At 49.7% G+C, this 26540-nt stretch overlaps 2 protein-coding genes across 2 annotated transcripts in view; one reads left to right on the plus strand and one right to left on the minus strand.

The window, feature by feature from the left end:
- The first annotated feature begins 5187 nt into the window (after positions 1-5187).
- Positions 5188-14512, plus strand: Bri3 (brain protein I3). Its single transcript, XM_021648971.2, has 3 exons — positions 5188-5483; positions 5769-5871; positions 14118-14512. Exons 1-3 carry the CDS (start codon positions 5342-5344, stop codon positions 14248-14250), a joined length of 378 nt encoding a protein of 125 aa, XP_021504646.1. The 5' UTR covers positions 5188-5341; the 3' UTR covers positions 14251-14512.
- A 124-nt stretch (positions 14513-14636) lies between these two features.
- The window catches only part of Baiap2l1 (BAR/IMD domain containing adaptor protein 2 like 1), a 93218-nt gene continuing 81314 nt past the window's right edge, over positions 14637-26540 (minus strand). The window contains exons 10-14 of the mRNA XM_021648970.2: positions 25769-25976; positions 25287-25364; positions 23152-23344; positions 16865-16902; positions 14637-16270 (exon numbers count right to left, since the gene is read on the minus strand). Of these exons, the coding sequence (XP_021504645.1) occupies positions 16195-16270; positions 16865-16902; positions 23152-23344; positions 25287-25364; positions 25769-25976 (593 nt within the window). The 3' untranslated portion in view covers positions 14637-16194. The remainder of the gene's footprint in view (positions 16271-16864; positions 16903-23151; positions 23345-25286; positions 25365-25768; positions 25977-26540) is intronic.

Here is a 26540-nt window from a genome sequence, read left to right on the forward strand (position 1 = left end):
AATCTCTACAGGGCTTCAGCCTTCTTCTCCAGTGTCTTAGTTAACTTTCCTATTTCTGTGAAGAGACTTGCACTTTAGAGAAGAGAGTTTTTTGGGAGCTTACAGTTTCAGATATGAGTCTGTGATCACCATGGTGAGGAGCATGTGGGAGGCAGGCAGGCAGGTCTGGTGCTGCAGCAGTGGCCAAGAGCTCACAAGGTCAAGGCTTTGAGAGCCCACTTCCAGCAAGGCCACACCTCCTCCAGCAAGGCCACACCTCCTCCAGCAAGGTCACACCTCCTAAGTCCTTCCCAAAAGGTCCATGGGATCATGTATCCAAACATATACACCTATGGGGAGCATTTTCCCCCAAACCACAATGCCTTGGCATGAGATTTCCTGGGAAATTCTAATTCGTGAAGGGCCAGTGTTTCATCAGCCTTCTGGCTGGAAAGGAGGGCAGCAGTGTCTTCAGAACATGCTCCCTCCTGCCTGCTGGCTGCATTGCTGCCTCACATGCATCACAGTCACGCTGTGATTCTTCCTCTTGCCTGCTTAAACACCCATTCCGGGGGAGTCCCATAACCATCTATTTCTTACATTTCCTCTTCTGGGCTCAGACTCAGCTTCTGGCTTTGCTCCCAATTTCATGAAGAAATTAGCAACAGTCAGGAGAGCTTCCTAGCTGGGGATGCAGATCAGGGGAGAGTACTTACATAGCATGCACAGGCCACTAGTTCAATACCTAGTAGAAGGGAGAGGGAGAAGGAGGAAAGTGAGGGCAGGGGAGGGACGGAGTGACATCTGTCCTAATCCCTCTGTGCTCCTCTTCTATGGGTGACCAGTCTGATCCTGTAGGGAACTGCCCCTGCTGTGTATAAGACTCTGTGCCCTTACCCACCACCCCTCTCACTGCCTTGCTAGAGCCTAACACTTCACAAATAATCTGGTTTACCACCTTAAAGTGCGCAAGCCTAAACTTTTCCATCCCTACCTGGCCAACTGTCTCATTTTCGTACTTTGAGTGTGTATGTGTGTATACAGCGGATGCAGAGGGGCAGAGGATGAAGTCGGGTGTCTTCGTTATTGCGCTCCATCTTATTTTTTAAGATGGAGTCTCTGGTTGAAACTGGGTCTCATTTATTTGGCCAGGCTGACTGGCCAGTGAGCCCCAGGATCTCCCTGTCCCTGCCTCCCCGGCACTGGGATCACAGGTGCACACTGCCTCATTGGGCTTTTGTGTGGGTGTCAGGATGCAAACTCAAACCTTTACTGACTAACCTAGCAGCAATTCCCTCATCCACCCACCCACTGACCCATTATCCATCCATCCACTCACCCCATCCATCATCATCCATCTACTCACCCACCCATTTATCCATCATCCATCCATCCACCCATCTATCCATCCATCCACCTACCCACCATCCATCCATCCATCCATCCACCTACCCACCATCCATCCATCCATCCATCCACCTATCCATCATCCATCCACCCATTCATCCATCCATTTACCCCATCCTTCCATCATCCACCCACCCATCATCCATCCATCCACCCACCCACCCATCCATCCATCCATCCATCTACCCATCCATAATCTATCCACCCACCTATCTTCCATCCACCCACTATCCACCTACCATCCATCCATCCATCCATCCATCCATCATCCATCTATCCATCCATTTATCTCTCAAAGCAAGTGACTACCTCATTTCATCCACGATGCACAGATCAGGTGCTGGCACCTGGGTGGGCACACCATTCACAGATAGTCCCTCCATCTGAGTGGCTTGGACCATGAAATGTCCCAGACCTTGTAGCAAGAGGATAGTGTTAAACCAGGCTTGGTGTTGTGTGCTTGTAACTCAGCTCTGGGGAAGTGGAGATAAGAGGATCGGGAGTTGAAGGTCATCTTTGCTACAGGGTGAGTTCAAACCAGTCTGGGCAACAGAAGACCCTGTCTCCAAACTACTATCCCCAGCACACATGCAAGCATGCACAGACACACATGTGCACATTCATGGATGGAGAGAGATGGCTCTAGCAGTTGAGAACACTTGCTCTCGCAGAGGGTGTGGCTCACAACCATCTATCATTCCAGTTCCAGGGGCTCTAACACTCCTTCGCCCTTTACAGGCACCAGGCACACATGTGGTGCACAAGAACACATACAGGCAAAATACTCATCACATAGACATACACGTCTAGAACAAAACAAAAACAGCAGAAAAAGGAGGACGATGTTCCTAGTTCTTGCTCAGACTCTCCCAGCTTGTATTAGGTGTCAGAATATGGCTCAGCTCAAGCTCACATATGTAGAAAACTGGACCTGCCTGGCCCTTCCTTCCCCCGAGCACAGTTGCTCCTTCATACACAGCCAGGTTCACGCCATCTGCCTACCACCCTCTGAGCCTCAAATGTGTACATCCTGTGAACAGTTTGGTATCTCTCCTCCTAGGAAGTCGCCAAGTCTTTTTGTTTCAGGTAGAGTTTTGCTGGCCTGGAACTCCTGGAAACTCTTGCCTCAGCCTCCTGAATACTGGGATTACAGGTGCAAGCCACCGACGGCGGAAAAGGTCACCAAATCTTAAACAGGTACCATTTTCCTTCCTTCTCAGCTTCTCCCTGACCTTTGTCGCCGCCAATCATTCTCTCATCTATATATTTCCCGGTTTGACTCTGTTTAGCTTCCAAGGTTGGGCTCCTTCAGAAGGCTATGGCTGTAGACACTGGTGGCCATCTTCCAATATGCAAATCCAATGCTCACCCCTGCTTAAACTCATGGAGTCCTGAAGTTAGATCCTTCGGGGTGCTTTCCCCACTCCAGTATCTTAGCCCACTTCCCTTTGTCTCTGGGAGACCCTTTCAGGCCACCCCAAGTGACTTTGTGTCACAGCATGGAACTGCCCACTTGGCATCTCTTGGGCCTGTACCTTGTGCTTCCTAGAAAGCTCTTGCTCCCTGGGAGCATCTTGCTCTGGTCCCTGGGGTCAGCTCTCCAGTGGCTTCCAGGCTATTCCAGGCAGTGATCTTGGGATTCCTGGGACACCCAGGGTCACTGTTACTTGTGTAGCACCTCTGTCCCTTTCTTCACTGCGGTTTTCATTTCACTCTCTGGCTGCGACTCTGACTACTGTTTGGTGTCCCGGGTCAGTCACTTTGTCCCCTCGGGTGTGAATGTGTGATGCTGGCTAGCAGGTGCACTCATGGGCTGTATGAAGGGTTTTGTCAGTGGATGGCAGTCTTCAGGTAGGCCCTGGGAAATGCCAAAACCCTTTCCTCACCCCAGCATTCATGAGATGGAGTCCTTAGGTAGAGGCTCTCCTAGGGAGCCAGAGGTTTTCGGTGGGGTTTGATTGGCGAAAGTGGGCCTGTGAGAAAAGAAGAGTGACCTTAAACTGAAGTCTACAGATGTGTATGGGGTCTAATAGGAAAGGGCTGGGAGGAGCCAAGGTTGCTCTTCAGCTTTCTGCCAGCTGGGGACAATAAGGAGTATCCCAAGATGGCTGGATGGCTCAGTGGGTAGAGGTATTCACTAAGCAAGTCTGATGGCCTGAGTTTGGTCCCCAGAACCCACCTAAAGGTAGAAGGAAAGTTCTGTCTCCACAAGCTTGCCCTCTGAACACCCTGCTCAGACCATGGGGAATGCACTTCCTTCATAAACACATCATTCCCACAACAATAGTGAATGCAGATTTTTTTTATTTTTTTTATTCAGTGAAACAGGCCCACTCTCTGAGTGGTCATGGTGGACCAGCCTGAGATGAAGCCACTCCTTGTGACGATAAGGCTTGGCACTGCATCTGGGTCCCCCTGGAGAGGGCTTTTCACCTTATGCTGCTCAAGCCTTTGGGTTCTATCGCCCCAGGGTCGTCATCCCCGCTTCCCCCAAAGCCCTTAGCCACTCTCCATCGGCCAAGTTCTTCTGTTGTTGTTGTGACAGAGTCTCAGGTGGCTCAGATGGCTTTGCTGATCCTGCTATTTAGCCAGGGATGACCTTGAACTTTTGATCCCCCTGCCTCAGGCTTGAGCCACCATGCCTAGTTAATGCAACACTGGGGATGGGTTCTGGGGCTTCGTGCATGCCAGGTGAGGGTGTACTGAGCTATAAACCCAGCCTCACTGCCTTGCTTTTGAGATGGTCTCAGCTTGTTACCCATGATGGCGCTGAACTCCCAATTCTCCTCCAGAGTGTCACCAGACACAGACACAGACACACACACACCGTTCATTCCTGTTCTGAATGTCGTCTCTAATGTTTATTGGCCAAGTGACACAGGTGGCCTGCCTCTCAGTTCTTCCCCCATGAGACACTGGAGAAATAACCAGTAGCAAAGAGAAAAGGGGGCGGGGTAGGAATGAGCTCGGGGGAACCCAACATGTTATGAAGGGGTGTGAGTTTATTAATTACTCAGGTGTGGGCACTGTGTGCACACAACACTAGGCCCAGGCTAGGCAAGATGTGCTCCCGCCGCCACCCTAGCCCACCCTAGCACGCTCGCGTGCGTGCCTCTGTGTGTGTGTCCTGACTTGGCAGGGGCTCGCCTGGTCCCCCCTCACCCCCGTGGGTATGATCCTGGTGCTGGGTTGGGGGAGGAGGAGAATGCGGGGGCGGGGGCGAGGGGAGAGGACCGGACAAAGTGGTCCACAGTTTGGGAGGCAGAGGGAGAGGACTGAGAGTTCCAGGCCAGCCTGGACTACATAGTATTGAGGTCGAGACCAGCCTGGGCTGCATGAGCCCAAGTCCAAAAGGAAAAAACAAAACAAAACAAACAAACAAAAAAAAAACAAGAAAACAAAAAAGGCGGCGGGGGAGGGGGCGCCGAGATGGCCCACCGGGCGAAGGCGCCTGCCGCCGACCCTGACTCAGCTATCCCAGGACCCATATGAACCCACTCTCGAAAGTTATTCCCTGACCTCCTAATGCGTGCCCACTCATAGGAACACCCCTCCCAAATAAACGTAACACACATTAACAAAACAAAACCAAAAATTAAGGAAGGTCAGGATTCTGTTGGGTGTCCGGCCGCGGCGGCAGGGTGTCAGAACTCGGGAAGCCCGGGATCCTCGGGAGGGCGGGACTGAACGAGGCCAACGCCTCCGCCAGCCGAGGCCTCTTTAAGACGGCCTCCCCAGGTCCCGCCCCCAGCCCCGCCCCGCCCCGCCCACGTGACCCCGGTCTTGTGACCGGCAGGAGGGCGGGGAACCCTTGGCGCGCCCGCCCCGCCCGGCGCGCGCCTCACTGGGCCGAGCTGCCCGGGACACCGCCGTCGCCGCTACCGCCGCCATCCCCGCCGGGCCGAAGGAAGCGAGCCGGGCCGGAGCTGGCGGGCGCGCGGCCCCGGGGGCCGCCATGGACCACAAGCCCCTGTTGCAGGAGCGCCCGCCCGCCTACAACCTGGAGGCCGGCCAGGGCGACTACGCGTGCGGCCCGCACGGCTACGGGGCCATCCCCACCGCGCCCCCGCCGCCGCCCTACCCCTACCTCGTCACAGGTGGGCCCGCGGCTCGGCGGGGTCCCCGGGCGGCCTCCCGGCCGAGCGCCGCGCCCTCCCGGCCCGGGCCTGCCAGGGCTGCCCCTGCTGCCCGGAGCGCCCTGCCCGGCCAGGCCCTGCCCCGGTGGCCGTGAACTTTGTGTCCGAGGGTGTGCACTTGGCTTCTCGAGCCCACCCGTTGACGCGCTCAGCCCCGTTGGAGGCGGGGAGGACGGGGGCTTAGGGGAGGGAGGAGGAGGAGGAGGGCCGAGTCGCCCGGTGCTGATCTGCGCTCCGCTCCCACAGGGATCCCCACCAGCCACCCCCGGGTCTATAACATCCACAGTCGAGGGGTCACCCGGTATCCTGCCAACTCCATCGTCGTGGTCGGAGGCTGCCCCGTCTGCAGGTAAGGCTGCAGCCTGGGGGTGGCGGAGAACGCACGTGCCGGGGTCTTGCAAAAGGCCAGCGGGGGCTGGGCTGGGGTGGGGTCACAGCCTGGCCCGCGTCCTAGAGGGAGTCCCGCCCGGGGACTGCTGTGGGAGAAGGTGGGGTCACTCACCCCGGCTCTGAATTGACTTCATGCGGCAGAAGGATGGGTTCCCTTTTCTGTGAGGAGTTGAGTGCATTTGGGAGGCATGCACCCCGAGTGCGTGGGACGCTGGAATGTTAACAATGGAGCCTGATGGTCTTTCCCCCTAGGTTCTGAGTTCCGCAGCGAATCAGGGTTCATTTTGTTTTTTCCCCCTTCCATTTCCGAAAGTGTAGTGTTACAGTTGAATCTTACTAAGGAGGAATGGGGACTTGAGTCAGCTGGCCAGTATGCCTAAGGACTCGGGAGATTCAAGTGTCCAGGAGAGCAAAAAAAGGCAGTGAGGGTGCAGACTGCAGACCAGGGCTTACCAACTCCTGGCCACTAGCTGGCCCAGGAGGAAACCCCGTGCTTCTTTGTTCCGTGCTGGAGTTGTTTTTTTTTTTTTTTTTTCTTCTTTCTTTTCAATATCCTCAAACTGGAGCTGACAGAAACTTTGAGAGGACTTTATGTGAGGCCAGAGAAGCAGCCAGGCTCTTTTAGGCAGGCTTTGAGGATTCAGATTCCAAGTCAGACTTGGCTAGTCACGCTGATAAGCCAGGTGGGGACTCGTGCAGGGCAAGGTTTCAGTCTTTTGTCTGGGAGGAGGAAGTTCGCAGTCTCCGAGATGGAATTAAGAATCCCTTGTTTGGACTTAGACTTCATTTTAAAGGTTTGTTTCAGAGGTGCAGAGTGGAGCCATAGGGAAGTTAATGATTTTAGAAACTTGAGAGTGCCTGCAGAGGAGGTGACCGGGGGTGGTGGAAGGCACTGGACCTTCGGAGCTGATCCTGTGTGGTGAAGGAGGCCGAGGGCTGGTTAGAGTCCTCATTCAGGGACCCAAGTACAAAGTCAAGGTGGGGTGTCTGTCTGGCACTGTTGGGTCATTGCCTGGCTGACTTTTGGAGCTGGTGGAGGGGAGAGGGGCAGGGGTAGGAATAGGCTGCTCCCTCTGACTGCAGGTGGGCTGGCTTAGTCTTGCTGACTGCCTCCCGATGCAGTTCTCCGAGAGTTCCACCTGAGGGTTTGAGGCGCAGGTAGAGCTGATGGGCAGGAGGGGCACAGACTGGGAGGTGGTCCTAGCTTGTTGAGCAAGGGGATCGGTTTAGGGTCCCCTGTGCAGAGAGCCATCGGGGCTAGTGGGCAGTTGCATGGAGGTGGAAATGGGAAACCTTCCTGTGTGGTGGTGAGGCTAGTCCCTGAGGGTCTCGGATCCCCAAGGATGGGGCAAATACTGGCTTATCTCTCAAGTTTAAGGAGAGGTGTTGGGCTGGCTGGCAGCCAGGCAGGAAGATGGGTAGAAGGATTATCAGTGGAGGGGCTCGCTAGGATTTCATGTCTGTGCTTTATCCACCAACCAGCTGGATGCGGAACTGGATCCAGGTGCTGGCCCTACCACGTGCAGCTGTTTTGTGTGTGTATGTGTGTGTGTTTTGTTTTTCTCTTATCAGTAGATAGTAGGTGGGAGGTGGTTCCCACGAGGGATCTGGAGAAGGGGAGGGGAGATCGGCGGCCGGGCAGTGTGGCTGCTGAAGCCTGGGAGCCAAGGCCGAGAAAACCCTAGAGCTGTGGAGTAACCGCAGCTGTAGTCTGGATTACTGTTGGGTGGAGAACACTTTCCCTGGGAAGTGAGTTGTGTTGTTTTTTAGACTTGTGACTTTTGTTCATGGAGCTCTTCAGTCCTGTAGAATCTGGGACAAGGTCAGGCTGTGCCCGCTGCCCTTTCAGGAAGGTCTTGGGCCCTTGTGGGTGCTGCCCTCTTTGGGAATTTAGCTGCTTTTGTGCCTTTGGATGGAGACCTCCAGCATTACGGAAGCTGGGTCCTCTGAGGACAAGTTTGGGGTTGCCTGATATTTAAAGTACTGACCACTCTTCCATCCTCCCAGGCCACTTGTGTCTTGGCTGGGAGGAACAGGCTGTTATGCACACCTCGAATCTTTGCAGGCTGTTCACAGGGTCCTCCACTGCTAGCCCCTGGCTCCAAGGCTGATTCCTATCATCACAGAAGCAGGCATGCAGGGGTCTGGAGGTAAACAGAAGAGCAGGCAGCACAGGGTGGCCAGCTTTGCCTTTGGTTTAGGGAGTGTGTGTGCTCCTGGGGTTGGGACAGAGATGTTCTCCTGGAAAGATTCAAGTCTGCCCCTGCCTGGCATGTTAAGGCCGAGAGGACACTTCTCATGTGACCAAGCTTTCTCCCTTCCAGATGTAGCCAGCCAGGCCCTGTCCTGTCCTTCCCTAGTGGCTTGGCAGGAATTTGTCCAAGTCACACGTCTGTGATTCCCTCTGAGTGAGACTTGGCATAAGAGGCTGGTGTCGCTTGTCACTTTGCCATTCTGTCTGAGTCGCAGTTAAGCAGCCTGACTCTGTCTTCCCTTTATAGACATTTGCAAGAAGCATTTCTCTCACCCCTAATGGATGGGGCTTCCTTCAGCCCCGCCTGCAGTAATCGGTATATTAAGGAAGGTCCTGGGTTCCTTAGGCAGGCGCCTTTCTGCTCCAGGGGCCTGTGGGTTGTTCCTAGATGCAGGGCAGGTGAGGCTGATCAGTGTGCCCTAGGAGCACAGGTCACAAGTGGGATATGCATGCACAGGGTGAGTGGTATGGCTGTGGGTGCTGCGCCTGCCAGGCCCAGGCTCCTCGTGAATACTGGCTGGGCTGTTACTGGGTATTTAGTTTTGGAGGTGACCAGAGAGACAGGAAGAAATCCAGGGCAGGGTGGGGTCTGGCCACAGCACTGGGTCATTGCTGTAAAGGCTGTTGATAGTAAAGCCCCTGTGGGCTGGTGTGGGTTTGGGTGCTATAGGGAATGTGAGGTGGCAAAGAGTCTGGGGGTGGTAGGTAGTGGCAGCCTTACATTTCTAATGGTGGGTGGGAGAAGGGCTTCTCTGCCCCATCTGTGGCTAAGGTGGAGGAGCTGGCCTTGCCTGGCAGGAGGTAGAGGCCAGTGTCCTGCCTGTGTGTTGGTCAAGGCATTTAAAGTGGAGGCCCACTTTGTCTCCCAGTCCTGGCTGGGGCCTCCTAGCTCTGGCAGTGTGGTACACAGCTGAGTCTTGGGAGCCCTAGGGCACATGCCTTGCCCTCCTTTTTTCCCCACTGTGCTATGCTTTGACAGTTGGCTTTTGAGACCTGTGCCCAGCTGGCAGGATATTTTGGGTTTGGTGCTTATGAACGGCCCACATCAGGGAGATGCTCCCTGCCAGGTGGGGATGCTCTGTGGAGTGGAGACTGTTTGTCTGGTGGCTCTGTGAGCTTTCACTTCAGTAGCTGGTGGAGGAGCTCTATCCCTTTTCCTGGGGATGTTGTCCTTCCAGTTCTAGGAATGTTGCAGGTGGTTCCCCGGGCTGGATGGCACCTGGGCTTGGCAGAAATAGAACCAGGGAACCTGGCTGTGCTTGGATCCCTGCCACACTTCCACAGCTGTGTGGCCTCAGGTGCAGCTCCGATTTCATCCACCTGAAGGATGGGGCCAGGTTGTACCTATGGAATGGGGTGCTATAAGGACATTGAAGGGGTCAGGCTGTTCCTTTCTGAATGGGTACTTGTCCTTGGGACCCTCTAGGGTTGCATGTCTTCTTGCAGCTCTCTTCCCATTCTCTGCTCACTCTGTCCCTCTTGCGGCCATCCTGTCTGGTAGATGTCAAGGTTGAATGGCCACTTGCTGTGGAGGCTTCAGTTAGGAGTTATTTGTAAAAGCTTTCAAAGTTAGTCACATTCCTAATTCTCTGTACTGTTTCCTTCCCTTTCCATGTGATCTGTTTAAGGTGGGGGAGGGGCCAGCCAGGTGCTGCCAGGAGGCCCAGATTTGAGTTCTGAGCCAGGTGAAAGAGTTGAAACTTGTCCTGGCAGAGTTATGCTGTTTCGGAGGTTGTAGTGGAAGAGAAAGTGGGGCTCTTGGGGACAGGAACAAGCCAGCTGGAAGGCAGAGCTGTTCTATTGGGGCTGGGTCTTTGCTTAGTGCTGCTGCTCTGGCTGTTGCACAGCCTGTAGCATTTTGCTGAATATAGGTTGGCTTAGAGGCCATATTGTGTTTCTGGAGTCAGATGTTGGCTTTTAAAATTGAAACTTTTGCCAGTGTTCCCTTTGAGATCTGGGACAGAACTGAAGTTAAATTATTAATATTTCTACAGCAAGAAGTGAATCTTTGTTAAGACTTTAACATGTCCACTTAAATAGTCTGTGTTGGTGTATGCCTTCATTCCCAGAAACTGGGAGGAAGCGGCATGTTGATATCTGCATTTGAGCCTGCCTGGTGTCCATAGAGAGTCGGGACTATGTAGAGAGAGCTTGTCTCAAAAAAACAAGCAAGCAACAAAACAAAGAGACCTAGCATATGTTCAAGTCATACTGTGTTCAGGTTGAACTTACTCCAAGTTTAGGGAAAGCTTTGGGCATTTGGAATTGTGAGTTGGGGGCATGGCATCTTGGGGCATGAGAGTGTTCTCTTCTTCTCAGAGCTGAAGATAGAGGGCCAGGCAGGTCTCTCTCCCATTCCTCTAGTTCACTGAAGCCTGTTTAGAACTTGGGTTCACGTTACCTTAGTGGGATGAGGATATGTGGGTCTCCACAGACTCTTGATTTTTGCAGATCTCTGGCCCCCCTTAGGTGACTGGTTCCTACATGTGATTGAAGGAGCATCCTCACTTTTCGCAGAGGCATAGTGGCTTTAGCAGTCCTAAGCAAGTCGAGGAGATGGCTCCATAGGGAGCAAGAGGTTTTCAGTGCCACTTGTGACTATGAAGTCAGCAGAAAGTAGCATTACCTCCCAGCTCTGAGTTCTGGCAGAGAAAGTGTGGGGCTTGCTGGGAACCCCAGGTATGTGAAAACTAATGCTTTGAGCTGTCCTAGTGCCTGGAGGCTCAGTAGCACAGGTTGGCTAGGTCTGCTCTGGTCCCCTCTTGATGTTACAGGCACAGTTAAAGGGTACAGAGTGAGTGAGGCTTTCAGCCAAGGTAGTGGCCTTGGCTACTGCTGGGAATTATGCATCATGCAGTGTAGGCCATGAGGGGGTGCTCAGAGGAATGACCTGCCCTTCTGGGCTTCTGGCTCAACAGCTGAGATGCTGGCTTGTAGTCTGGATGAACATGAGAGGAAGAGGCAGCAGGGTTGGGGTGTGTTGCTACTCTAGAAGCTCCCCCAAAATACGCTAGTAGCCCACAGCTGGGATACTCCTACAGATGAGATTCAGGGCAATATGGAGAGCCCTCCCCAACCGGTAACACCCTGGCATTGTCCCATCTTGCCCCAGCCACCTTCCGGGCTCTGCACCTACTTTGGCAGCAGCTCCTGTCTCTTAGGTATTGAGGAGCTCTTGGTGACCCAATCGGAAAGCAAGATTTGTTTCCTGTGACCTAGTGCTCTTTTGTGGGACATTTTCTTTCTTCTCTTTCCCCTTCCTACATGAGACGTTTTACGACAAGGTCTCATGTAGTCCAGGTTGGCCTATGTAACTAAGGATAACCTTGGACTTCTGATCCTCCTACCTCCTTTACAGTGCACACCACCATGCCCAAATTTCATGGTATATTTTCTAATTGGAATATGCAGATCAGGTTTTCTTAGAATTTCACCTAGAGTTGTAAAAGTGCTGGAGGAATGGAAGGATGAAACCTCATGGCCTTCTGCCAGCCACTCTGGACAGTTGTGGCCCCAAGGCCCTGCCCCATGTGCCTGGTGACAGCTGCTGTCTGAGGACAGGAGAGCAGCCTCGGGTAGTTTTCAGTTGTGTGGTGTTTTTTGTTTTTTTTTTTTTTTTCTTTTTTACCAGTTTTACTACTGGTTAGAGAAGGCCCTGAAGCCACAGCTGGGTGGAGGAGTCCTGACCTGTCTGTGGGTAGGCCAAGGAAATATAGGGACTCGGTGACCTTGTGGTAGTTAAGAAAGGGATACTTTTATAAGAGTCATATGAGAAAACAGGCCTTGTTGGTACATGTCTGTAATCCCAGAACTTGGGAGGTGGGAGGATGGAGGCTCAGAAGTTCAAGGTCATCCTCAGTTATATAGGGAGTTTGAGAGACCCTATTTTAATTCCTCCAGCCACAAGTCACACCAGAGGTAGTTTTGCTGACAGGAATGCAGGCCTCCTGATTCACGCAGCTCATAGGTGCTAGAAACCCTGTACCAGGTGGATTGGAAAGCTCCCGGAACCGGGGAGTGAGTGAGGCTCTCCCTCAGTCCTACCTGTCCAGAGCCTCCTTACTTGCAGAGCTTGTCAGGGCTCCGGTACTGTGTATAGGGCTGGGGTTTATTGTTCATTATTGGTTTGTTTTTGGAGACGTCTCCTGAGTGGGTGGGGAGGCTGGCATGGAGTTGAAAACAAGATTCCCCAATTGTACAGGTTTGTCATGGCCCTAGGAAGTTCCCGAGGTGGCACCCTGTGCACTACACCTGGCCGAGGGCCTCAATTTTAGCTTTCACCTGTTTGCGTTTTTGTTTAAGGTGTCACTTTCCTGCTTTCTGCATGAGGTGGGAAAGAAGGAGCAGGCAGTGTGGTCTAAAGGACAGTTTGCAGACCATGAGGATAAGAGGATGCTGGGAGGGACTCCTCAGGCAAGCCCTCTCCCCCAGAAGTACAAAAGAAAGCCTACCAGTGGGAGCAGAGCAGGCAGAGGCTTAGCCAGGCAGCTTGCTGTCCCTGTCTTCAGGGTCTACCCCGTGATATCCCTGCTGAGCTGCCTCAGCTGTCACCTGGAGAGTGTCTTCAGCCCCTCTTCATCTTATCTTCGCCTTGGCTCATTTTTTCTGTCCCAGCAGTGCACTCCCCATGGGCTTGTGCCTGGAGCACTGGATGGAGGTCCCTGTTGGGAGCCAGAAGCCTGGGGAGTAGCTTGTGGGAGTCTGTTTGGTAGAAGTGAGGCTTGCTGTCCGGCACTTTCCAGAGGAGCCTTTGGGATTTTTGGATAGATCCTTGAGCTACCTGTGATGACACAGACCTGGAACCCTAATAGGATGAGGCAGTAGAAACCAGAGTTTCAGGCTAGTCCGGGTTACTAGAAGAGATGACATTAGGTCCCTAGATCTGTAATCATGCCTGATACAGGCTGTGTGTGGCGACTCTTTGTGTTCCACGTTAGGCAGTGTTGGAAGTAGACTCAATAGGAAGCTTTTAAGATCTCTCAGGTGACTTTCTGCACAGTGTATGAACATGGCTGAGTTTTTACTTAACTTCACACCAACCAAATGATCACTTCTGAAACCCTTAGGGGACAGGAAAGAAACCTACAGCTTTTCAGCGTTGGAGAAGCGTGCTGCGTCTGGGGACAGAGCACTTGGTCTGCTACTCTGGAGGTTTCCATCTTCAGCACAGCAAACACTAAGGGGCCGATTTCATTTCTGGGGTGTCTTGTTTTCCAGAGATGTGGGGTTTTTTATAGGCTCACTTGTGTCACTTTTTTTCTGTTGTGTATTTTCTATTGTGTATGAAGGCAGAAGTCAGGACAACTCTATAGAGTTGGTTTTCTTCAACCTCTGTGTGGACTCCATGTTTTGCGGGCTTAAACTTGAAAACCTGATGGTTGATGTCATCAGGTTTTTGTGGCAAGTGCCTTTACTGCTGAGCCATTTCGCAGAGCTCAACACCCCCACCCCACCTTTTCTTTCTTTCTCTCTCTCTTTCTTGTGTTTGGAGACCGAGTTTCTCTGTGTAGCTTTGGCTGTCCTGGACTCACTTTGTAGACAGACTGTCTTGAACTCACAGAGATCCATCTGCCTCTACCTCCTTGAGTGCTGGGATTGTATGTTTGCGCCACCGTGCCCAGCAGTTTTTCCCCTTTTATAGGAGTGTTCTGACAGTGGAAGGCTCTTGCCTGTATTCAGGTTAGGTGATACCTTTCAGCTGTGTTCTCTGAATTTGCCCAGGGTACCCTAAGTAGCAGTGGCAGTTTATACTGGCTCCAGCCAGTTGTATGCACACCAGCTCTTAGCTAGGTGAGGAAGGCCGCCTGTTCTAGGCACATTCCCCTTGCAGGTCAGGCCTGTGCTCTGTGTAGGTTGTGAAGGTGGTGGTTGTCCCCTCATAAAACTGGATGGTGACATCACATGGGCTCAGGCTGGGGCCTCCTAACTTGGTTGCCTCTCTCTCTTTGCAGGGTTGGTGTTCTGGAATACTGCTTCACCTGCCTGGGCATCTTCTTGGCCATCGTCCTGTTTCCTTTTGGGTTCATCTGCTGCTTTGCATTGAGGAAGCGAAGATGCCCCAACTGTGGAGCAGTCTTTACTTAAAGGGAACAACACACCCAGTTTTCCTACATTCAGCTATCTTTTCTAATGTAAATGTTGTGTACAATAGTTTTATTTGATTAAGCTTCAGGACTGTTTTGTAAAGTGCAGTGGGATAGACTTGGCATAGGGCTGACGCAGAGGTGGAAGGCAGCGACCTGCCCTGAGGCTAAGGGTAACTCAAGAAAGCGCTGCTTCTATTTTTTGCAGTCTTCAATTTGAGAATGGTGAGAAATACTGTTTTAAATAAATGAGATTCATACCATTGTGTAGCTTTTCTGTCTGCCCAGTGTTTACCCATGGTAAAGGCTTGTCTTGGGAAATGGCACATATGCAGGGGCCACCCATGGCATCATCCAGTCCTCAGGTATCACTTATGGCTCAGAACATGTGTTTCAACCTCTCGTTTATTATTCACATTAAACAAATGTTAACCTTGGCATTTGCAGAGCTGGGGCATGGATCAAGGTAAGTGGGCTGTGAGGGAAATCCTGGTCTGGGAGAGCACACCACAGCAGGCTAGTTTCTGTACTTGTGCGACAGAGCCAGGATATGAACTCTCAGCGCCACTCCTTTACATATCTGGAGGCCACGACTGGTTCTCTGTTGGTGAAAACACAAAGCTTCCCACCCTAACCTGCAGTTAACATGATCACAGGGAGAACAGGGACTGAAGTTTGGCTCTTTCCCCCTCAGGCTAGGACAGCCTAACACAGTGATAAAACAGCCTCACATGGCATGACCCAGACTGTTATCTAGGGGAGGGTGTTGGCATGGTCAGACCTGCACTAGTTGCCCTTCATGGGGCCATCAGGTTTGTCCTCCCATGAGAGCTTGGCACTGCTTGGTCCAGCTGGAAAGACTGCAGTTTCATGTACACAGATCGTGACCAATTTCCAACTTGGGGAAAAATGAGATCCAAGAAACCTTGATACACAACAAGCTTCTTTCAACAGTGACTGTACTGAGGGTGGATTTTAATTTGCTATTCCAAAGTAGGTCTTCTTCTTGGGTAGGTAAGGACAGACTGATCCCTGGCTCAAGGCTCTGTGCAGTGGCCTGAGCAGATGCTGGTCTCAGCCAGAAGTCTGACTGTGGGACACCATTAGGCTGAGGAGCCTTGCCCCTGCTGACCATCAGGCTTCAGAATTGCCATTACAGGCTAGTACCTGGTTTAAAAAATGGAGGAACTTAAACTTCAGGAAGTGTCCCTGGAGTAATGATGGAGCTTTGGCCACCTAGCTGTACAGAGCCCTCAGATGTGCTGAGGAGACCCCTGCTGGCAGCCTTTGTAACACTGAATTCTGTAGCTCCTGGAGATAATTTTACAAGTGCCAATGAAGCAGGCAAGCTGTCTCTGCACTCTGCAGCAATGCCTGTCAGTGAGGTTGGAGTTCTTCATCTTTGAGCGCTTTGTATTTGTGTAATCCAAAGGTTAAAATTGGGTCAAAAGTATATTTAATATAGTTTCATAATTTATATTGCTTACTGGATTTGCATGCTCTGATGCAAACTTACATAATATTTTCTTTAGATTAACATCATAATGCTACATAAGAGCACAGGCTTTATAAAATAAAACTCTGGTCTTAATTTGCATTCAGCTACAGAAAGCCAGGCACAAAAGCATAGACTGACTATCCCTTATTCTGGCTCTTTCCTTAAAATAAAAATTAAAAAGGACTTGAACCAAATTTACTGCTTTTTAATAGAAAAGGAAGAAAACATTTCAGTTGATTGATCTATTCACTGCGCTACCCCTTTACCTTAAAGACAAAATGTAACCCAGCTCTGTAAAACTGAGAAAACAGTGATGTGCTCAAGTGGGATTCATTGACATCAGGCACCTCTGAGGCTTTGACAGTGCCTGCACCTGTCCAGCAACATGTACCTATCGTCTTGCAGGTGAGAACTTGGGTAAAGGGACTGGCAGGGTCCTTTGTATCTTCATCGAATGACTGGTGCTGATCGGTCGTTTGTCACTGTTGGCCGGAGTTTCACAGTGGCAAAGGGGTTTTCTCCACTACAGGGAAGGAAAAGAGGAAGAAAAAAACAGAAATATTGCACTAGGACAGGAATTAGATGTGCATTAATATGGGTGTGTGCATGCCATGTGCCACTGTTGGGTGCTTTCTCTCTTACTCCACCTTCTATTTTGAGATTGGAATTCACTGTTTTTAGGGCTGACCATCGAGTGCCCAGAATCTAACAGTCTTCTGCTGTCATGCCCTGCTTCTATGTGGGTGTTGGGTTTTGGACACAGGTCCAAACTTCTTATGCTTGTGCAGCAAGGACTTTATTCATTGAGCCATCTTCCCACTGCATATGAGTCCTGGGCTGCCTGTTTTGAACAGAGGTATCTGGCTGTTCTATACCAAGCGAGGGAACAAGTCACAAGAGTCTGACTGAAGGAGTCCTCTGGGACAGGCCACCCTGCCATGGGTTAAATCTGGACCAGGCTGCTCTGTCTCTACGTCTACACTGCCTAAAGCCTATGGTCACAGGAAAAGTGACTTCAGCTTCCCCATCTCTGTGGAGGGCCTGTGGGGGCATTACTGGCTGCTTCCTTGGCAGAAAAGGCAACATTACACTGACCTTGCGCACTGGGTATACATACCTGAGGAATGGCGGCTTTGCGGTCCCATTCGCATCACTCTAGGAAAGACAAAGATATGGAAGGCTTGAAAGTGGGACATTTTTATAAGGCCTATAGGTAGGGACAGGCAAAGTTAAGTTTAAAGCCACCATGGAGCTGCAGATAGGGTTCAGTGAATGATGCTGTTCCAGTAGACCTGAGGTTAGTTCCCAGCACCCACATACAGGCTCGCAAGCACCCCTACCTCCAGCTCCAGGGCACCTGACCCCTGGAATCTGTACTCATGTGCTCAAATACACATGCAGACACATAAATAAAAATCTTTAAAGCTATTCATGTTTAAAAGCATCCCGTGGTGTCTCATTGAGACGGCCTTGTATGCAAATGATTCCAAAAGAATAAGCCAAGAACTTTGAGGGCCCTTGAAGTGTGTCGGGAGGCAGAGTAAAGAGGTGCCTTGAGGTGTGGCAGCAGTGCGCACACACAGGTCAGCACGGAACATCGTGAATGCTCACAGAAACAGATCTTACCAAGTTAAACTGAACAACAGAGCCGTAAGCATGGAAGCAGTTTCAGAAACATCTCAGACCCAAGGGCCTCAAAAATGACATCAAAGTAATAGTAACTTGGTTTGGGAGACTGATGCTAACTGTTAGAGTCAGCCATTGGGCGGGGGAGGTGTGGAGATGGGGGGCGTGGCTTGGTAGAACACTTAACCTAGCTTGTCAGAGGTCTGGGTTCAATCCTGGGAAAGGGGAGGGGATCAACAAGAGGGGAAGCTTTTACTGAGGTTCTATTCAAGTACTGCAGGTGTGTGGCAGGGCTCTGAGCCTCCCAGCAGGACATGGGTACCGCCTCCCTCCAACACACCTGGCTGTTGGCTGGGGTACAGGTGTGTCTGGACCACCTTTCTGGAATTCTAAAAATTTTACCATCTCAAAATCTTTCCAGCTGTTCCTGAGATCACTGCCTGAGCACATGGCACTGACTCAGCACCACCCAGCAGAGGGCAGTAGAATATCATGTAATGCACCAGAGCCAAGCTAAGCCAAGCAGTCAAGTCCCTAGAGAGCTTCCTAGGCTTCCCAGTTGTAGATTAAAAGCAAGTGCCTTTCTTGCTAGTGTGGGTTCTGAGGCTGAAGCCTGGCCCAGGACTCCCACAGGGCAGCAGCTCCTGCATATTGAACTCAGCTGATAAGATAGGCTATCTCACCCAGAGGCAGGCTGGAGGCACCTGGGCAGTGACCCTAGCCTTGGCTTCCCCCCAGGTCAGCACAGTCATCTAGCACGGTGCATACTCATCACAAGCACAAAACGACTGCCTGGCTTGGCACATCTTAATCAGGCTTGAAGTGGCGCAAGTGATTTCTCCCTGCAGGTTTCTTTAGCGGGCCTGTGGACAAGTCATCTCTGATGTAACTTCGTATGACAGGGATGATTAAGAGCTATTTGTGATTTCTTTTTTAAAGAACATCAGGAGGTCTGACCTGTCGATTGCCTGTCAAATTGCTAGCATGATTAGACTGCCCAGAGAAGCAAGCCAGGCAACAGCCTCAGTCTGGAAGGAGCCTCTTGGTGCCCAGAAGGCAGACCGGAAGAGCAACCTCAAAGCTCCAGGTCACCTCATTTACCACAAACCTCTTCCCATTGGAAACCACTCCCTTCTGCTTTCCCCTGTGTAGCAAACACTGACCTATCCTGTGTGGCCTTGAGGCAGACAGCACCATATCCTCAACTGGAAACCAGAAAGCTCTCCACCTGGCAACACCTGCTGCCAACCCTCCTGAAACCACAAATTCACTTTAAGACGCCTCAGCATTCAACACACTAAGAGAACCAAACACAGCAAATCCTTGAAAGTAAAGTGCCCCTATGTGGCCACAGACACCAATGCACTCTGGACAGGCCTCTTACAGCCCCAGGCAGAAACACCCAGAAGTCCAACAAGAGATCCATTCTGTCCCCATGAGACCTCAGTTGCCACGACATGGGGATTCTGGCCTTAGAGAACTCTGAGACAGTAACTGTGTGGGGGTTGCACAGGGGTTTTGGGCATCTAAAAATGTTGTTTCTTGATCTGTTGCTGATTCTACAATCACTTCACGAAAATTCACTTTCAAGGCCAGGTCTGGTATCCATAGCCCATATGCCCACTTGGGAAGCTACGACAGGAGAAGAGTTTGAGGCCAGCCTGGGCCACATAGTGAGACCCTGTTTCAATGCCCCTACTGGACCTGGAACACCTAGTAAAGATGGCCATTTCAGAATGATGACAAACACCTGAAATCTCGGCACTTGGGACATAAGGACGGGAGGAATTTATGTTAAAAGCCATTCTTGTCTATACAGCAAGACACCTTAAACTCAAAAGAACAGCCATTTTCCTGGATGTGATAAATATCTGTAGTATAGAATCTGGGAAGTTGAAGGCAGGACAGACTTGAGTTCAAGGCTAGCCTTAACCCTAAATTCATGCACATACACACACACACACACACACACACACACACACACACACACACACAAAACAACAACAACAAAGAGATGGCTCAGTAGTTAAGAACCCTTGTTGCTCTTGCAGAGGTCCCAATTTTAATTCCCAGGATCCACATGCCATCTGTAACTCCATCTCCAGAGGATCTGATACCATCTTCTGATTCCCTCCAGGCACCAGGCATGCATGTAGTATACATATACACATGCAGACAAGTACTCATTAAAAAATGTAAAATTAAAATAAAACCTAATGAAAGGGATGATTTAAATCATCAACAACAAAACCCCACAGAGTCCCAAACCAAAAACAGCCATCACACTTGCTCCTTAGTTACCCTCTGTGAAGCAGCACTAATTCTGTTGCTGATGGCTCTGTGCTCCAGGACACCTGATTGGAGCTAGTAGCAATTACCTGTGGTGGCCTGTCAATAGAAGACTGGCACTTCTCCCTGTAGTTTGCATAGGATCTTTAAATATTCAAGAGATGCCTGTTCTTTTGAGAGTGGTAAAAACAATTCAAATCCACCATTTAACCTCACCCGGTAATTGAAACCCTTTGCATTTGTGTAGGGGTCACTTCTCTGTTTTATAAGGCCAAGTAAACATCCTTAGTAGTATAGGAGTGGGAGTCCCTTAAGCCTGGGTAGGACTCTCCAGTACCTCTCTCTGCCTTTGGATTTTGAAAGCCAACTGTTTGTTTGTTTGTCAGAGATTGGGTCTCTCCTTGGCCTGACCTTGAATTCCTGATCCATCCGCCTCTGCCTCCTGAGTGCTGGGGTTACAGGTGTGCACCACCGTGGTTTTTGTGGTGAGGCGATAGCCTTATTCATGCTAAGCAAGCACTCTAACAACTGAGCTACATCCCCATTATTTCTAGTGACTTGACTTTTAACTAGCGGGTATTTTCCATTATTCTCTGGATCAGAAGGGCAACCCAGCATCTTATCAGGTCCTCGGTAAATAGCAGAGAAGGCAGTGGAATGTGCTTTTATTAGTCAGAGCTCCCAGCTCCCTTCCCCTCCTTGTGCTGATAAGCACTGCTACAGACTTCATTTGGTATCTCTCAATCCGCTGCGGGACCTAGGAAGTGCTGTCCTTCTGTGCTCTCCCTTTTTCTCTGCTTCCCACGGTCCTGTAACACATTCCACCCTAAAAGTACCCAGCTAGGCCAGTTCACAGCAGAGCCCAGGTAGGGTCCTGGAGCAGTGGCTTAGCTGGTTTGGCAGGAGAAAATGCTATGACTCTACTGTGTGTGGCTGTCAGGTTGGGACTGGAGGTGAAAATATCTTCCTCTGTCTGTCTGTCTGTCCATCCATCCACCTGTCCATCCATCTCTCTACCCACTCATTCATCCATACATCTACCCATCTATATTTAGCTAAATCTGTATCAAAAGAAATATAATTAAATGTTAATAATATCCTAGAAATAAATACTACTGAATTTTTTTTTTTAACATTTTTCTAGCTTTCAGAAAACAGAACCAAACCAAATCCAAATCACAACAATCCTTTTATTTTGAATGGTGCTGGGGGTCAAATCCAGGGTTTCCCACATTCTAGTCAATTGCTCTACCACTGAGCTATATTTCTATCCCCCTAATTTATTATTTATTTATTTATTTATTCATTTATTTATTTATTTAATTATTAGTGGTACTGGAGATGGAACCCAGGATCTTGTGCATGCTATCCAAGTACCCACCACAAAGCTATACCCCTAGCCAAAAGTGTACTTTAGATAAGGATGTAGTTATTAGGTACTTTAGATTTTACAAAGGGACTGGGACAAAACTTACACTCTGTTCTTTAACAAAAACCTGTAGCCATACATAGCTGCGTGTGGACTTCTGTGTGAGCCCAATCCTGAACAAGGTATTCATGCCATACTCTCTAAGGCCCAGGAACATTGCAGAAGAGGGAGCAGACTATTTTTTCCCTTTTCGGAGGAGTGGTGTTTCTGAGACAGTCTCACTATCTAGTCCAGTCTTGCTTGAAATTTACAGGTATCCCCCCCCCCACCTCCTGAATGCGTGTGCTACCACACTGACTCAGTCTCCGGATATTGACAGTAGCTTATGATTTAGCCAAGTAAGAGGTTTAAAAATAAAGCTGTCTTATTTAAACTATAGAATGATAAATGAGGAATAAAATTATTATTACTGATTATATTTATATACATAAAATAATTTTTCTAAAACTGCAAGGCTGTAGCTGAGTGGTAGAGTGCACGTCTAGCCAACAAAGCTTTGGGGTTAGCCCTCAGCAAAATAACAAGCAATCAAACCGACTGGAACTGTTCCATGGACCAAGTGCTGGAGGGTTTGTTGTTGTTACTGCAGATGGAGCTCAGAGTCTCATGAGTGCTATGTATGTACAAGCACTTGACCACTGAGCTCACCCAACTTCTCCTTTCACTTGGAGAAAAGAGAAGCTAAGTTGTCTAGGCTGGGCTTGAACTTCCAGTCTCTTATTGTAGTTGGCATATGCCATTGGACCTGTCTCAGACAGGATTCTTTAACTCTAAAACACATTAGACAACCAGGTGGCCACCAATTACTGTTGCTATCACAAAAAGAAATTGTGATGACTACCAATGACAAGTGATCAGTGCAGCAGAGAGAAACTGACTGGCCTGGAGCTCCAGAAACACAGTACAGCAAGGGGACACCATAAAAAGCACTATAGGGGTGTGATCAGTATAACATAGTCTGGGGACACCTTCCAGGATGAACAACCTGGTTGTTCTAAACAACAATAATAGCAAGGAAAGAGACAGAAGGGAAAGACTCATCATAGTCAATGGGAAACCTCTTGACTACTTATGAAGTGTAAAGCTGATTTGGATCCAGATTCAAATGGCTATACTGTAAGTGATCTCTCTCTCTCTCTCTCTCACGCACACACACACACATACACACACACTTTAAAAAGCATGGGAAGGTCAAGATTTGTCTGGTCTTGGCAGACACTGAACACCAAGAATGCCAATGGTAATGGTAGAGAGAAACCATAGTCACATATGCTGCTCCATGATGCCCACTGTCCTTTAGAACAGAAGGGGTGACTCTTAGATGCAGGAATGAACCTCAACAAGCTTGGGCTGAAGGTCTTGCCTCTCCCTACAACTTATACCCAATGAGGCCTGGCTCTCTTCAGTCAGCCTGAAGGCCACCCTAGCATGCTGCTCTCCATGGGGTCCTGGAGGCCTCGACCCAGCTCCTCACTTTTTTCTCTCCCTTTCTCAGGGTTCCATCTTGGGGTGCTGAACTTTAAAAAGATCTAACCTCTCACAACCACTCAGGATGTCACCCTATTCATTTGTACCTCCTTTATTTTCACTCTTAGCATGGCTTTTATCCTGTTTTTGGTTATTATGTGCTTCTAATCACTAGAATTTAAGTTCCAAAGAAGCTGGGGGCTTGCTTGTTTGTGCTAGGTGCTCTGTAGATAATCCACCTACAGCTGCTGAGGGCAAGGAGGTGGCTAGGAGCCTGAGCCCTCTGCTTTCCTTCATAGGGTAGTTTAGGATTAAAGACTATCCTTGCACATTTGCTGGCACAAAGTCCCCATTTTCAGAAAAGGAACAAAATGCAGAGGAAGGGGATTAAAAGACTAAGACAAAAAGCAAGGAGATATGAAAGTTGCAATAGGACCCAGCAAACTAATGGTGTCAATTGTCCTACACAAGATAACGTATAGAGGCAAGGGGGCACGGTGCTGGAGCACAGGGAAGAGTATGTCTCTTTGAAGAAGAGAACCCCTCTTGAGCAGAGCCCGCCCCTCCAGCTGGGGCCTCTCGTCAGCACTCACAGGAGATGTGGATGTGGCATCCGATCTGGGCGCTACGGCTTTGAAGGTGGATGTGGAAGTCGTCTTGGGAGCATCTGTTCTCTTGTCTGCGGTGGCCCCCATGGACAGGCACTCCAGGTAGTCAGGAGGTGGGATGACAACGCTGCTCTTCTCAGTCAGGTCCACAGTACTCATGCTTCTCACTGGTGCAGGGCTCAAAGCCACAAGTCAGGGAGCCAAGTCAGATAGGGTCATGTCACTTGGACCCCTACACCCCAAACACCCCATAGACAAGGACTAGGGTGACAGACAGTGACTTGATAGAAAAAGAGGAAGTGGGGCTGGAGAGATGGCTCAGCAGTTAAGAGCACAGGTTGCTCTTCCAGAGGACGCCACTTGATCCCCAGCATCTACATGATGGATTACAACTAACGCTAACTCCATCTCAAGGGATCCAGTGCCCTCTTTTAGCCTCTGAAGGCACTGTGCATGCATTGGTACACAGACACACATGGAAATACCCACACGCATGAAAGAAAGGTGACGGAAGGGGTTCACAGCACTATACTACCTACGTACATAATAGTTTTTATTATGCTTAAGTGTGCATGTTGTATAGACATTTGCGTTTATCTTTAACTATATATTGAGACCCTGTCTCAAAAAAACAACTCTTAACCATTCCCCAAACAGCTTTTCCTTCTTGGTACACCAGCATTTTTAGACTCTGCTAGAAAGGAACATATAGAGATACTTGCTGAGGAGAGGGCCTGAAGGATGCTGAGCATGGACTTTGAGGGTCCAGAGGTCAGAGAGTAGCATTCATGAGGGAGTTTATGGTAAAGATGACCAGTTCAGTGTGGACATGTTATTCCCGAGGGTCAATTGGGCAGCCAGCTTGAAACACCTAAGACTATAAAATTACCCATACTTCAGCCCGGGCAGGTTGTGACTGGGTTCCAGTCTTGGTTCTGTAGTCTCAGCTGAATGTTCTTGAGCAAGCGGCTCTGGCTGTCTTGGAACTTACTATGTAGACTAGGCTGGCCTTAACCTTGAAGAGATCTGCCTACCTCTGCCTCCTGACTGCTGGAATTAAAAGGCATGTACCCCTACATCTGGTGAGCAAGTTCTTAAAACTTTTCTGTGCCTCAGTTTCCTCAAAGTGGAACCCTCTCTCATAGGGTTGCAATTTAAAGCACTTGTAACTGCCTCTAAGATATGCGTGTGTGTGTGTGTGTGTGTGTGTGTGTGTGTGTATTTTTTTTTTAAAGGATTTTAAATGTATAGAAGTAGTGAGCCAACTGACTGAGAACTGAACTTGGGCCCTCTACAAGAGCAGAATGCATTCCTAAACTCTCAGCCATCTTTCCAGCACCAAGACAGCTATTTTTATTGTCACAACCTAGACTAGACTAAAGAATTGGGGATTATCAGCATGTAGGTGACAAAGGAGGCCCACTGATATAATTACAAGTATAAAGGTAAATGAATATAGCTAGTGAGTTGCACAGTGGGAAAGGGCTCCTGTTGCCAAGCCTGACAGCCTGAGTCTGAGCCCTGGGACCCACATGATGGAAGGGAAGAACTGATTCCTGCAGGTTGTCTTCTGACTTCTTCTTACATATGTGTTGTGGCACCTGCTTCCTCCCCCACCAAAATAAATAAAATGTGAAAAAAATAAAAAGATGAAGTAGCCCAAGGGACACAGATGATAGAAGACTGAGGATGGATCGTGAGAAGTGTGAATGTTTATGTGGTAAAGAAAAAAAGGACCTGCAGAGGACACTAACCAGAGGACACAGGAGGGAAAGAGAAAACAGAGCACTCAAGGTGAGAGAACATTTCAGCAGCGTGCTGCAGAACGTAACTGCCTGCCGATAAAAGACAGAGAACGTGTGCTGTGGACTTAGTACTGCAACTGGTGGCAACAGGGAGGGGTGAGGAATTGGTGGGCTGGGCTGGGCCTTGTCATAGCAGATAGCCAGGGAAGCTCATGAACCACAAAACCCACAGAGGAGCAGACACTGGCTCCTATCACAAGTGTTGAAGGTTAATCCCAGGGTGGCTGCATATCTAGGCTGTAACTCTAATGTGTCTGGGGACATTGGGGTCAAGGTAAGGTTTCAGTTGCTCCAGAGCTGGGCCATATGCCCTACCTTGGTATAGGGGCAGACATTGCTTCTTTCACATTTTCTTCCAGCAACTTTGTATATGATGATGGGAACCAGCCCCTTCTAAAAGTGAAGAGAAAGAAGAAAGCCATCTGTGATATGTGAGGGAGGCACATAAGTAGTGGGGATATCCTGATGACATTGTGGGTTGGCTAGCCACTCACAAAGGGGCTGAATGAAATGGAGGCTTTTCAGGTGTCTCACACACACACACACACACACACACACACACACACACACTCTATACCTTTTGTCTCAGTGACATAATTTGATCTGATAATCTATTCTTGCACCAAGTTCACCTATATACATGCACAAAACAGCTTGTAATAACAGCAGCTACCAAACTATAAAGAAGTATAAAGGGCTCCTACACCCACAGACAATGTGCAGTTTACAGGAAAGACAGCAGCTCTCTGAGGTGAAGTCCATTTGAACCTGATGCAGATAAGTCTGTGCCAACTCACGCTTTGGTAGTGTCATGCTCCCCATAGAGCCAGCCATCCTTCTCCTCAGGGATGAGCAGTGTGATGATGTCCCCCTGGGCAAAGCTAAGTAAGGTCTTATTGGTGCCAGCAGTGTGAGGGAAGATGGTCTTCACTTTCTGCTTCTTCATCATGTTCAGTCCAGTTGCAACAGAAACTGATCTCTGTAAACTGGGATCTTCTGAAGTGTCTGTTGAAGGTGAGCAAGGGAATGATGATGATGATTCAAAGAATGCTTGCCAGGCAAGTTCAAATGAGTGACCCCAGAAAACCATTTATTTCTGTATCTTGCCTACACGATCCTTTTATGGAAGCTTAAGTTTTGGCCTATTTCTAGACCTTTCACATTGGCCATGAGGAGGAAAGAGGTATGGCTCCGCCTGCAGGTTTTCATAGAGGGCAGGGGAGCCCAGCAACCAACAGCCTTATAAGAGAAGCCCAGCATGGAGTGCCAGAGCCACCTGTACCATGGCAGACAGGCTTGCTCTTTTCACAGGTGAAGTACCCACACTTTGCTGTTCTTTCATTTTGAAACACAGAGGCAGCTGAGGTGACAGCTTAGACCCACTGCCTTTCTCTTGAGTTACAAGGAAAAGGATTAAGCTGGAAATGTTGGTGCTCCGGCTTTACACCTGAGCATGTACACGTGAGCTGCTGAGTTCCCTTTGTTAGGCACCTACTTGTCAGGAATCTCAGTGCTCTACAACCACCAGCCAGCCTCCAGAGGAAGGCTGTGACTGCTATACTGATGTAC

This window comes from Meriones unguiculatus, chromosome 15, assembly GCF_030254825.1.
Source record: "Meriones unguiculatus strain TT.TT164.6M chromosome 15, Bangor_MerUng_6.1, whole genome shotgun sequence".
Taxonomy (NCBI): domain Eukaryota; kingdom Metazoa; phylum Chordata; class Mammalia; order Rodentia; family Muridae; genus Meriones; species Meriones unguiculatus.